General features: G+C 36.9%; 1 protein-coding gene and 1 pseudogene across 2 annotated transcripts in view; one reads left to right on the top strand and one right to left on the bottom strand.

Annotated features, from left to right (window-relative positions):
* Ints8 (integrator complex subunit 8) overlaps positions 1–14,212 on the top strand; it is a 62,570-nt gene that overhangs the window by 40,083 nt on the left and 8,275 nt on the right. For both annotated transcript variants that reach the window (XM_071602230.1, XM_027948091.3), the window contains 7 exons: positions 6,086–6,270; positions 6,968–7,001; positions 8,375–8,431; positions 8,759–8,820; positions 11,004–11,122; positions 12,630–12,733; positions 13,862–13,912. In XM_071602230.1, coding sequence (XP_071458331.1) covers positions 6,086–6,270; positions 6,968–7,001; positions 8,375–8,431; positions 8,759–8,820; positions 11,004–11,122; positions 12,630–12,733; positions 13,862–13,912 — 612 coding nt within the window. The remainder of the gene's footprint in view (positions 1–6,085; positions 6,271–6,967; positions 7,002–8,374; positions 8,432–8,758; positions 8,821–11,003; positions 11,123–12,629; positions 12,734–13,861; positions 13,913–14,212) is intronic.
* Positions 4,144–4,239, bottom strand: LOC114106595 (small nucleolar RNA U13; annotated as a pseudogene).

Below are 14,212 nucleotides of genomic sequence, written 5' to 3'. Positions count from 1 at the left end.
ACATACCAGGTTTTTGGCAAAGCAGACAATTGAGGAATCCCTGATTGAGCAGGTCCCATAATAACCATCTCATTATTAATGGCTCTTAAATCTTGCAATAATCTCCATTTACCAGATTTCTTTTTGATGACAAAAATGGGAGTATTATGGGGAGCTACAGAAGGTTGTATATGTCCTTCCGCTAATTGTTGTTTGACCAGGTCATGGGCTGCTTGTATCTTTTCTTTAGTCAGGGGCCACTGAGGAACCCATACTGGTCTTTCTGATTTCCAAGTAATTTTTATTGTCTCAGTGGCCCTTTCTGAAAATCCAACCCATGTCTGTCTGTTCCTTGATCTATTTGTATTGGTGCTGCTATACCTTGTTCTTGTTTTTCTAATCTTTTTCCTTTCCTAAAATCTTGTCTAGCCATAATAGTGGGTGCATTTTGATTGATGTTATTTGTTAATGTCAAACCTAATTGATCTAGGACATCTCGTCCCCATAAATTTACGGGAAAATGATCCAATACATATGGCTGTATAGTTCCTTCACATCCTTCAGGATCCTTCCAATCTAATACCATTGCACTTCTATGGGGATTAGTCGCCACTCCTAGGCCTCGAAGCGTTTGAGTGGCTTGTTGTAATGGCCAATGTTTTGGCCACTCTTGACGAGAGATGATGCTAAGGTCTGCGCCTGTATCCAGTAGCCCATTAAATTCATGTCCTTGAATATTTAGTTTTGGCATGGGGCGAGAATCTAAATTTAAAGAAAGCATAGCCCAATCTACACCTGTGGAGCCTAATCCCTTGGAACCTCTTTCTACAGCACGACTGGAAAATTTATCATGTAGGCTGGGTATTATTAGTAACTGTGCTATTCTATCTCCTGGTGAAATTACTGATATACCCTTTGGAGAACTGGCTATAATTTTTATTTCACCTTCATAATCGGGATCAATTACCCCAGGACTTATCATAAGTCCTTTTAGAGTAGAAGAGCTGCGTCCTAATAATAAGCCTACTGTTCCTTTGGGAAGAGGTCCTTTCACCCCTGTGGGAATGATTTGAACTCCCATCTCTGGAGTTAGTACTGCTCTGGCGGAGGCGCAGATGTCCAACCCTGTGCTCCCTCTGGTTTGTCTGATGAGGGATCTGATGGACAATGTGTCCTGGGAACTACCCTGATGGTGTTGCTGGGTTCCTCCAGTGCTCCGTATATTTGTGGTATTGGTCCCCCCTGTCCATTTTTTGGCAACGGAGCCTGATGCCTTTCTCCACGATATCGTGGATAAACACCTGGTCCTTGTTCGTTTTTTGATAATGGAGTACCCTCTATGGTGGTTTGAGAACGGCATTCATTAGCCCAATGTCTCCCTCTACGGCATCGTGGGCAAATACCTGGTATTCTACTCCTTTGATACCTAGTTTTGTTAAACCCTCCTCCTATGGGGCAATTCCTTTTAAAATGTCCTGTTTGTTCACAATTGTAGCATGTTCTTGGCCTGGCATCTAAAGCCTGTTTTACTGCAGCTGCCACAATTTGCCCTTGTTCATTAATGTCTCTGGAATCTAAAGCCTGTTTTACTGCAGCTGCCACGACTTGCTCTTGTTCATTAATATCTCTACATAATTTAATATATGTGTTTAAATCTTCATGTTTCCATGGTCTAATGATATCTCTGCACCAACGATTCGCTTGCTCATAAGCCAGTTGTTTTAGTAATGGCATTGCTTGTTCTGTATTCCCAAAAACTCTGCTAGCTGTTTGAATAAGCCTATCTACAAATTCAGCATAAGGTTCATTAGCTCCTTGTATTACCTTAGATAATTGACCTTGTAAACCTCCATGTCCTTGTAAAGTCTTCCATGCCTTAATTGCATCTACAGCAATTTGTGCATGTACACCAGGATCATATGCAATTTGTTGCTGCTGATCCTCATAAGGTCCCTTTCCTAACAACATATCTAGATTTCTCTGAGGATAACCAGCTGTTGCATTTCGCCTAGCCGTCTCCTTGCAAAATTCCTCATTGGCAACCTTCCATAACAGGTATTGTCCTCCATTTAGCACAGCTTTACACATATTAGCCCAATCTGCTGGCGTCATGTTCAAGTTGTTAATGGATTCGACCATGCTTACAGTGAAGGGTGCTTGAGGACCATAGGTTGTTACAGCCTCTTTTAGCTGCTTCACTGTTTTGAAATTTAAAACATGGTAAACTCGCTGCCCTCCTGCCTCAAATACAGGGCATGTTAATATTTGAGATCTTGTCTCAGGATCCCAACTATCAACTGCGTGGGTTGGGGACCTCCCAGCATATGGAGGAGGCCTTGTTAGTTGGACACTTACGTCCTCTGGTGATAGAAAGGTGTTAGTAGCAGTCTCCTGTAGAGGTGGTGCTGTTGGTTGGACACTTACACCCTCTGGTGATAGAAAGGTGTTAGTAGCAGTCTCCTGTTGTAACTTTCCCCCTGATGGCTTTTTCTGTTTTACACTTTCTTTCTCTGTCTGACTAGCTTGAGAGGCCTTCTCTTTTACTTGAATTTTTTCCTCTGTCTGACTAGTTTGAGAGACCTTCTCTTTTACTTGAATTTTTTCCTCTGTCTGACTAGCTCGAGAGACCTTCTCTTTTACTTGAATCTTTTCCTCTGTCTGATTAACTTGAGAGACCTTCTCTTTTACTTGAATCAGTATGTCTTCTCCTTCCTCTACCATTGTCTGAACTGAAGGCTTTGAACTAAGCAAACAAGATATGAACGTCCACAATGGCAATGTGCCAACTGGCAGAGTCCCTGGGCTTTTCTTTTCTATTCTTTTTAAATCTTCACCATGATGGTTCCATTGTGATGTATTTAACAACTCCTCCTTAAAAAGCCATGGGCTACATTTTTGTATTGTATCAACGTATGCCCTGACTGCTCTTGATTTTACTGGGATGCCTCCTTCCTCTAACAATTTACTTAACACTCTTTCGGTTTGTTTTTTACTAATTTCTGATCCCATATTTCTACTATAATACAACCCAACAAGATAACACCAAACAAAACCGAGATAGAATGAAATAAAAATGGAACAACAAAAAATCATTATAACCTTTCTCCCTATCTGTTCCTCAGATGCAAATAGTTTTTCCTCAGATGTGAGCGGTTTTTCTTCCGTCTCACTCATCTCCAGGGACAGGCAACTTAAAACAAAAGTGAACCCAAACAAAAGAAGAATCTTAAAATGGCTACCGATCCTCTCGCCCTGCCCTCAGGGGCGAGCAGTTTACCTTATCACTTACCCTCAGTCGCTCCCCGTGCGAGCCACCAAATGCCGCAGTCTGGCTGGGCACAATCAGGAGCCACTTGTCAAAAGAAACTAACTTTATCTTTAGAACCACACACGCCAAACAAAACAGCCTCTCAGGAAAAACCCTCAGAGCCCCAACTGCCACCACCGGCTTTCCACAAGCCTCTCTCTCCAACCCAAGCCTCTCTCTCCACCTCCCACAATCCTCCTGCTCTTGAGGCCGATTGGCTGGGTCACGTGGGCGGAGCCAAAAAAGTTCCCCAATGAGCAGCTCCGTGGTCTGAAAGGGCAGGGAAACAGCCCAATGAGCATCACCGCAGAGGAGCCAATCAGCTAGATGTTGCTGAGGCCGCTGTGAGCCAATCATCAGCCGGCAGCTGGAAGTTTGCTGGCAGCTGGAAGTTTGCTGGGGCCCCTTCGGCTGTGGCTCTCAACAATCACTTTCTCCTCTTTATACTAGTGTGAGTTGTACTAGTCCTGCTCTTATTATTGTTGACATATTTCTTGTGTTTTCATGCTTTCTTTGTTTTTGTTTTTGTTTTAGTTGTAGATGGACACAATATCTTTATTTTTATGTGGTGCAGAGAATCAAACCTGGTCCCTCACACATGTAAGGCAGGCACTTTACCACTGAGCTGCAGCCCTAGCCCCTTCTTTTGTTTTCATAGTATATAAAAAATTATTTGTTCACCTGTTTTTTCCTATAAGATAGTGAGTTTCATGGGCAGTAATTTTTATATTTCCATGCCCTACATGGTGCCCAAAAATACTAGTACTCAAAAAAAAAAAAAAAAAATACTAGTGCTCGAGGAGGTTTGTAGAATTTAGTTGATTTGGGGGACTTAAATCCTCTGAACCCCTGATCCCCATCAGAGCTATAGACGTTGTAACAAGGTTTAGATGGAGGCCGTCTCACACAACAGCATGAACACCCTATCATCACACTTGTGAACTGAAAATGATCTGAAAGTTCTTACTTTCATTTTGAATTTATATACTTAGTAAATTTAGTGATCTTCAGGTAAGCATATAATCCCTGACAATAGATAATGAATTTGAGATAAGGAACTATAGTAACCCTGGCATGGTATTGCATAAATAGCTGCATGTATTGTGATTCCAGTAATTGGAGAAGAATCTGTGCAGTGGGCATGCAGGATGAACTGTCCTGTGTGTGCCTAATATCTATCACATGGTTCAAGTAGTGTTTGTACATCATTTTCACTAGATTTAGAAAGCACCAGTATTCTTTTTTTTTTAGTTGTTGATGGATCTTTGTTTATATGCGGTGCTGAGAATTGAACCTAGTGTCTCACATATGCTAGGCAAGTGCTCTACCACTGAGGTACAACCCCAGCACCAGTATTCTTGTTAATTTTCTTCAGTGTAATCAGAGTTGTGGTTATGTAGGACAATGTCCTTGTCTTTAGAAGATGTATATTGATGTATTAGGGTTGAAGTAATAACCTCTAACTTACTAGTTTAATAAAACAGTATATGTAGATAAAAAGCTAACTGGCATAGTTTTCACAGTGTATCATTTATTGAATTAAAGCACTATTTTTTTTCGTAATCTGTCCCCTCCTAAGAGAAGCCACCTTAAGCAGTGGGGACCTCATTAGAATACTTTCTAGGTACAGTTTGGTGGGAACTGGGGTTTTCAGATGAACTTGAAATTATTCTTGTCACTGAACCCCCTAAACAGAGCTGTGATATATAAAATTTAATGAGTAAGGACAGAGGGCCCTCTTTTGTTTGAAATTATGGAAAGAAAATGCTAATTTGATATAAACCTGGTTTTCTCCTCTGTATTTTGGGCCTTTCTCTTCTCTGCCTGTTGCTTTCAACCCTTTCACTATTTTGGAGTTTTTCTTTTGTCTTAGGTCATTAAGGTTAATGAGATCAACCACTTTCTGTAATCTGTCTTTTCTTAATTCTGGCTCAGAATAACAGTAGGTCTATCCCCAAGTGCAACCATTTTTGTTAGAGAAAAGTTGCTCTAAGGGCTGGGGTTATAGCTTTGTGATAGAGGCTCTGGGTTCAGTTCCCAGCATCAAAAAGAAAAGAAGAACAAGTTGCTTATTCCTTTTTCTGCCAACTTCAATTTCCTTCCTCATGAGTAAGGGTAACAAATGTGTTTGTGCATATGTGTAAGCGTTATTTTAATGTCACCTTTGGACTTTCACCACAGTTAAGGTCATGGTGTGTGCTTTCCATTATAGACTTTATTATTTTTTTTTTAAATTGTGCTGGGGATTGAGCCCAGAGCTTCATGCATACCAGGTAAGCACTGCCACTGAGCTACATCTCCAGCCTTTTTTGAGACAGGGTCTCATTAAGTTAACCAGGTTGGCCTCAAACTTGGGATCCTCCTGCCTCATCAGGCTCCCAAATAGCTGGGATTACAAATGTGTGCTACCACTCCCAGCTTCATAAATTTTCTTTAAAAGATGCATCATACTATGTATATTGGGCAGTTTTATCCACACTTAATCACTTACCTTTTTGTATTCATTATCTCATTTTTTGTTCTCATTAGCTTAGTTTCTATTCTCTTAGATTATAATTCTTCAGAAATGATGAGGTTTATAAGGTAGAACTAATGGATACTCTTCCTCAAATTCAGTGAGGAATGACAGTGAGTCCTGAATTTCTCAGAAGTTTTATTGAATGCATAGCATAAAATAACTGCTTGGTATGTTTGGACAGTTACCATCTTTCTTCAGTATAACCTAATAATAGGACTGTCGTGACAGTATGATATAATGGATTATCTTTGTTTGTTTTCTTTTTGTTTTTCATGTTATAGCTTGGACAGCTTTTAGCAGCTACATGCAAAGAACTTCCTGGCCCTAAAGAAAGTAGACGGACTGCTAAAGACCTTTGGGAAGTTGTTGTTCAGATCTGCAGTGTGTCCAATCAGCACAAACGAGGAAATGATGGCAGAGTTAGTTTAATAAAACAGAGGGAATCTACATTAGGTATAATGTATCGGTATGTGTTGGTATGTTTCTATCAGTTACAAGTTTTTGCATTCTCTTTAATTTATACTATCTGAACATCTTCTTTTATTCTGTATATCATAAAGATGAATAATCTTAAGGAGTCAATGGCTCTCATTTCTGATGGACTTGTTTGCATAGCCACCTTTGAAAATATTTTCTGTTTAGGAGGACAGCCTATCAGTAACTGAATAATCAGCTAGAACTCAAAATCTGAGGTTGGATAGTACTAAATGTCTGATGTTGGATGGTATTAAAGAATTCTATGACTGGGTTATGAAACATGGTTTTAATTTTTGCTTGAAAATATTAGTGTCATTTATTTAATGGTCATAACTTGGGTTTCATTCTTTAAATATTGTAAGAAATTAAAAAGTCAGTTTTTGAGGTAATTGGAAGTACTAGTTGGAAAGAGGTCAGAAGTCATGAGGGAAGCTGCAGGTATAAGTCAATGGTGGAACACTTCTCTTGCATGTTAGGTACAAATCTGTGAGGATTATATAGATAACTTTTTGTTTCTCTATTAAAACTGGAAGAAATTTTTACTAGGTTATGACAATAGTATATTCCTTTTCATACATGTAGAATTGAACAGTTAAGAATAAACCTTCCCATATAATTTTCATACTTGAGTTTATGTTTTAAAATCTGATATTAATTGTGTATACAAAAAATATTTGTTTTTGTAGGAGTGAACTGCTTTCTTTTATCAAAAAATTACGGGTAAGTTTTATTAAAATCAGTCTAATTACTTTTGTTGATTTTTGTAGAATGCTAAAAATACATTGAGTGCCTCAAATGGCTGAATAGTTACTTGTTAATGTGCTCATCTGCAGCACTTCAATTCTTATTAGGGATGAGATAATCTGAATAAAGAAATTTACTTTGAATTTACCATGTTTTAGTAGTAGAGCAGGTGTTTTTTAAATTGTAAAGAACTTTCCAAGTCAGGTGCAGTGGCGCACACCTATAATCCCAGCAGCTTGGGAGGCTGAGGCAGGAGGATCTTGAGTTCAGAGACAGCCTCAGCAAAGGTGAGGAGCTAAGCAACTCAGACCCTGTCTCTAAATAAAGTACAAAATAGGGTTGGGGGACCAGGGTTGTGATTAGTGGTAGAGCGCTTGCCTAGCATGAGTGAGGCACTGGGTTCGATCCTTAGCACTACATAAAAATAAATAAATAAAAATAAAGTAATTGTGTCAACCTACAAGTAAAAAAATTAAAAGAAAAAAAATAGGGTTGGGGATGTGGCTCAGTGGTCGAGTGCCCCTGAGTTCAGTCCTACAGTAGGGCTAGATGTGTTAAGCCTGGCTTTTGCTTGAAGGATTAGGTGTCATATTTATCTAATGGTCATGACCTAAGATTTGTCCTTTAAATGTTAGGTAAGGAATAAAAAGTCAATTTTTTGAGGTAGTAGGAAGTACTAGTTGGAAAGAGATCAAAAGTCATATGAGGGTATAGCTTAATGGTGGAACACTTGCCCTGCAAGCTGGAGGCCCTGGGGTTGATCCCTAGTACCACCCAAAAGTGAGGATTTGCTTCTGGAGAGAGAACACCATAAACCAAACCTCTAAATATGGTAATTGTCATGTAAATTGTGTTCTGATTTTTTTTTTGTTTGTGTGTGTGAGATGGTGCTGGGGATTGAACCCAGGGCCTTGTGCTTGGGAGGCAAGCACTCTATCAACTGAGCTATATCGCCAACCACTCTTGGTTTTTTTTTTTTTGTTTTTTTTTTTGGTGAGATTTAAAAATAAAGTTGATCTTGGGCTGGGGCTCAGCAGCAGAGTGCTTGCCTAGCACGTGCAAGGCCCTGGGTTCAATCCTCAGCACCACATAAAAATAAATAAGTTGTTTGACTACAGTTAAAAAATAAATATATATATAAAAAAGTTGATCTTTAATATACTCTAAAGTAGATGCTAAATTCCAAAAGACAAGGGTCTTTTGAAAAAAAAAAAAAAAAATACTTGGTGTCCCTGAGATTGATACGAGAAATATTAAAAAGATTTATTTATGTGTATAGGGTGGGTATGTGTGTGTGTGTTGTGTGAACATATGCACATTATTTTAAGATTTTTTTTCCCCCCTTCTAGGAACCATTGGTTTTGACTATAATCGTATCACTGTTTGTGAAACTTCACAATGTTCGGGTCAGTATTATTTATTTATTTATATGTTTATTTTTGGCGGTGCTGTTCCAAAGCCTTGTGCATACCTGGCAAGCACTCTACCAACTGAGCTATATTGCCAGTCCCCCAGGGTTAGTATTTTGTAATTTCATGTTTAAAAGTTTTTGAAAGACATTTCTTTTTAAATCACACTTTTGGGGACTGGGATTGTGGTTCAGTGGTAGAGTGCTTTTGCATAAAGCACTGGGTTTGATCTTCAGCACTATAGGAAAAAAAATAAAAATAAAACAAAGGTATTGTACATCTACAACTAAAAAAAAAAAAAAATCACCCTTTTTGTTTTTAAAGGAAGACATAGTGAATGATATCACAGCTGAACACATTTCTATTTGGCCGTCCTCCATTCCCAAGTAAGTAATCATTCTGCTTATGATAGATTAAATTAAATTACTTATATGTTTAATGTATATATTGTACATCATACATATAATATATATTATGTATATTTAGTGTATATATTGTACATTAAATTAGTTATATGTTTAGAAGTCATCCTGAGTTTTGTGGATATCCTTAGATAATTTTATGGATATCCTTAGGATTCTACATACAACTTTGTGTTTCTCTATTATAGTAATTGTCTTTCTAAAAATTAGGTAGAAGGCCCTAGATAGAACATCTAAGAATTTCTGATTTTCAGTGAATAGAATTGGAAAGTCATCTATCCATTTGAAAATCATGTGTTGTTTCATAATTCCTTATAGAGCTCTTCTAATACTGTGATTATCAAAGGCTTCCAGTCCCTTCAGTTGCCATAGGAATTTCTTTAATTACTTTATGAAATCTCTCTTACTTTTATCACCTGAGAATCTCAATAAAATTATGAGATGATTTTTTAGGAGAGAAAATAATTTTCATTTTTCTGAAAGAGTAAGCTTTACATTTTTTTCTTCCTATATGTAGCAACTTTTCATACAGAAGAGTTCATTTGTTTCCTGTCAAAACTTTTTTTCCTTCCCTGTCATCCCTCTCAGTTGGCTTACTTTGTACTTGAAGGGTAGGTCCCTCCAGCCTCATTTGATTGCTCTTAATGGCATCTTTGAAGAAAAAAAGATTTTAATATGTAGGTAAGCAGGCAGTATAATGAACATAAATAATTTGCTTTCATCTCAATCTTAGAGATTGGAAGCAGCTCTAAATCTCATACAGGGATTTGGAGAGTCAGAGTGGGTGAGTGTCCCTGCCCTTGACTTAATAAGGGTTCTTTTTCCCCCAAAGGATACCATGCTTCATGAAGGAAATGTGCATGCTCTGTAGCATTCTTACTGCAAATTCTATCATCGTATCTTTCTAATTTTTGTGTAAGATTCAATGTGTTAGATAGCAGTTCAAGAATCAGGTAAAGAGAATTTTGTTTGGTATGGGGGTGGGGTACTGGGGATTGAACCCCAGGACCTCACACACACTAGACAAGTACTCTATCACTGAACAACAGCCCTTAGTTGTGCCTTTTTTTTTTTTTTTTTTAATGGTACTGAGAATTGAAGCCAGGGGAATTTTACCTCTGGGCTATACCCCTGGTCCTTTTTATTTTTTATTTTGAAACTGGGTCTCACTAAATTGCTGAGACTGACCTTGAACTTGTGATCCTCTGTCTCAGCTTCTGAATCCCTGGGATGACATATATGTGCCACCATGCCCAGCTGAGAGTCTCTATTGGTTCCAAAAATAGCATTCCAAGAATAATGAGAATGGCATGGGATTAAGTATTAACTATTTTAAAACTAACTGCTGTGTAAATAAAATTCTTAGACTTAACATTTTGTAGATATCTGTAAAATATAATCATAAACTAATTTAACTTATTGTAAGTAAATAGGGATTTGCTGCTAATGCCACATTTCCCCCCCCTTTTGGACAGTGGTATTATGGTAAAATCAAATGCCTGTGGGCAACAGAAGTACTTTGTCCAAATTTACCTTATATATGATAGAACCATGACTTGAACCTTTTGTGTGTCTGAATCAGAACCTGTTTTCTACCACTGAGCCTTACTGCTTCTAGGAGGGAGGAGCCCTCAGCTATGTTTCTGACTTTTATCCTCACTATTCTGTCTTCTGGTTCTGTATTTCCAGATCTCCCCTCTTACCCAGGTTCAAAGTGGCTGGCCCTATTTCCTACCCTTTTCTTGACTCTTGCTACTACCAAAAGTACCAAAGTGTTATACTTATCACAAAATAGCTTTTCACCCCATTAGGAGCAGTATAACATCTAATCCAGGAATCATTTATTCTCTCGCAAGAAGCCATAGGTAGATTTAAGGTTACATGGCAGTATTAGTGTTTGTTTCTTCTAGAAGAAGCCCTTGTTTTTTGTGGCTTCTTCTAGATAACTAGAACTTAAAAAGTATTTGGGGAAATTTTATGAGCCTATCTCTTTTGTTGACTATAAATTATCCTCTGATAGGTAAAGGTAAGGATTTATCACATTTATGGCCATAGAAGTTTAGGCTTTGTCTTTTTGTTTTTAGTAGGATATGGTTTTTGAGGTTGACTTTTAAAATAAAGATTAATGTTAAGTATCTTTCCTTTAGCCTTCAGTCTGTGGACTTTGAAGCTGTAGCAATCACAGTGAAAGAACTAGTTCGATATACACTTAGTATAAATCCAAACAACCATTCCTGGTTAATTATTCAGGCAGACATTTATTTTGGTAAGTAAAACTTTTGGTTGCCTATTTTGCTTTGGTAACACTATTAGAAGTAAATGTAAATATATTACACAGTTTATTACAGTATTTATTAAACTCTCTAGGTACTCTTGCTATTATTTGTATTCTTGGAGATAGACTCCCCTCCCCTTTATTGATTATATGCTAAAATTTTCCAAGTTGATATGAAGTTTTTAGTATTTTTTTCACTGTATAGATTGAATAAAAATTCAGACTGGTATCATTTCAGGATCTTTTTCTAGAAGTCAATTTTTTAAAAGAGAAAATTCAAAATTTAAAGGTGGAAGGATAGTATAATGAACTCCTGTTTATTTACCTTTCAGCTTTCATAATTTACTCATGGTCAGTCCTGTTTCTTCTGTACCCTTATCTAGATCTTTCCGCTCTTCTCCAAATTATTCTGAAGTAAATAATTGCTAACTTTAAAAAAATTATTTATTTTTAGTTGTTGAAGGACCTTGGTTTTTTTTATTTATATACAGTGCCTAGTCAAACCCAGTGCCTCACACATTCAAGGCAAGTGGTGCTTTACCACTGAGCCACAACATCAGCCCTAATTGCTGATTTTTAATGTTCATTTTCACCCCAGCCCCCAAAGAGTTTAATCACCAAGACCTTAATGTATATTTACAGAATAAATATATTGATTCTGAATCACCAAGACCTTAATGTTTATTTGCAGAATAAATATATTGATTCTGGGGTCTGCAGTTATGGCTCAGTGGTAGAGTGCTTGCCTAGCATGCATGAGGCAAACTGGATTTGATCCTTCGTACCACATACAAATAAAATAAGGATACTGTGTCCACCTAGAGCTAAAATATACATATATAATTCTGAACTACCTCAAAAAATTAGGATATGTTTCTAGTTTGAATATTTAGGAAATAAATACCTCCAGATACTGAATTCTGTACTAGTAAACTTGGTGAGAAATTCTAAGTAAATTTTTGGTTTATCAGTTTTAGGAGGCAGAGAATCTACTGAATCACTTTTGTTTTGGGTGGTGATGATACTAGAGATTGAACCTAGGTACTCACACATGCTGTACAAGTGTTCTACCACTGAGTTACATCCTTAGCTCTGTGTTTTTGGGGGTACCAAGGATTGAATTCAAGGATGCTTAACTATTCAGCCACATTCCTAGCCTTTTTTAAATTTAGAGACAGAGTCTAAGGTGCCTAGGGTCTTGCTAAGTTTCTAAGGCTGGCTTTAAATTTGCGATCCTCCTGCCTCAGCCTCCCAAACTGCTGGGGTTATGAGTGTGCATCACCACACCCAGCTATTAATATAATTGATTTTTTTTTAAATGTGGCTAAAAAAAAGGGTTTTCTTGTTATTTTCCTGAATAAGTACAAAATTTTATCCCCAGATCTATCATTTGAATCTGCTTTTGTTAACTAATAACTCTTCACAAAAGAGACCTTTTTTTTCCCCCCAATCCTATATCTAATGACAAGTAATTCTTTATCTCTGTTTACTTCTTCAGCAACAAATCAGTATTCGGCAGCTCTTCATTATTACCTTCAGGCAGGAGCTGTGTGTTCTGATTTCTTTAATAAGGCTGTGCCTCCAGATGTTTACACAGACCAGGTAAGTTATTTTGTGTGCTTCCTTTCTTCTTACCTACCTTTACATAGTTTTCTTCCTGGCCTCTTTTTGACTAAATTTAGCCATTTCCATGTACATGATGGTAAATTCCCAAATTGATGGGTCTAGACCAGATTGCTATTTTTTTTTTTTTAATTTTGTTGCTGTCCATGTTTTCAGTGCCCATATTTCCAGTGCCTATTGGTGTTTTGATTTTCCCCAAACACCTCAAATTTAAATCTATCTACAATTTGGTTGCATTTCTTACTTTACCAGGCTCCTCTCCTAATAAATTCACCCCTCCTTCAAACAAACAAACAAAAACTCTCCAGAATACCAAATACTTTTATTTAAACTTTTGAGACAACTAAGCTCAAATCCTTAGCATTGTACTTGGCTTTTTTCCTTACTTTCCTTTTACTGATCTTGCCACCAATATCTATTCAGCTTTCAAATCATATTGATTCTCTTCCCTAAATCCCCAATTCTTTCCCTCTTGTGTGTGCTTAAGTCATACAACACGAAATACAGATATATTAGTCAAATCCATTATCTTCCATAGTTATTCCTCCCTATTTGTGCTAAGAGCATCTAAAATCTATTGTATTAGCAGATTTTTAACTATATATTATTATTTTTGTGTGTGGTGCTAGGGAGCAAACCCAGGCTTGCATGAGCTAGGTATGTGCTCTACCACTGAAATACGTCCCTCCCCCACCAAATGCTATTATATGCCTTATACATAATATTAGATCTCTAGACTTATTCAGATTGCAAATTTGTGCTGTTTGACGTATTTCTCTGTATTTCTTTCTGTTCCTTGATTCTGTTATCAAATTTTGTTCCTTTTCTTTTAATATGTATTGCTGCTTTTTCTGATTTGGCCATTAGTATACTTGACAAATGTGTTTTTCAGTATTCATATAGTTTTTGAAATGATTTAGCATTTTTATTAATTTTTGGGTTTTTTTATATTAACAGCAAAATTGAGTAGAAAGTGTAGAGTTCCAATATACCTTCTGTCTTCTCCACTTGTACAACTTGTCCTCTGTTGACCTCATACCAACATGGTGCATTTATTATAGTCTGTTATTAATAGTTTCTTAAAGTAATCAGTTTTGATTTTTATAGGTGATAAAACGAATGATCAAGTGTTGTTCTTTGCTGAATTGCCACACACAGGTTAGTTTATAATATGGCATTGGCTTATTTTCATATATGTTAGTGTTTATGATAAGTATAAAGCATTGTATTGGGAAGCAGCTTTTTTTTTAAATTTCTTTTTAGGGAAGCAGCTTTTATTATATCAGAGTTACTTAATTTTATGGTGTTAGAAGTTTTGCATAATTACATTTTTTTAGTTTATAGAATTTTAACTAAAAGTATGAAATAAGAAAGCGTTGACCTTTGAAATCTTGTGAATAGAAAGAGCATTCTCAAGTATGTATTCTTATATTTAAGATTAGATTCATTAGCCATTAG

Source organism: Marmota flaviventris, chromosome 15 (genome assembly GCF_047511675.1).
Source record: "Marmota flaviventris isolate mMarFla1 chromosome 15, mMarFla1.hap1, whole genome shotgun sequence".
NCBI lineage: Eukaryota > Metazoa > Chordata > Mammalia > Rodentia > Sciuridae > Marmota > Marmota flaviventris.
Note: the sequence above shows the minus strand (reverse complement) of the source record. Positions and strands in the feature narration are given on the sequence as shown.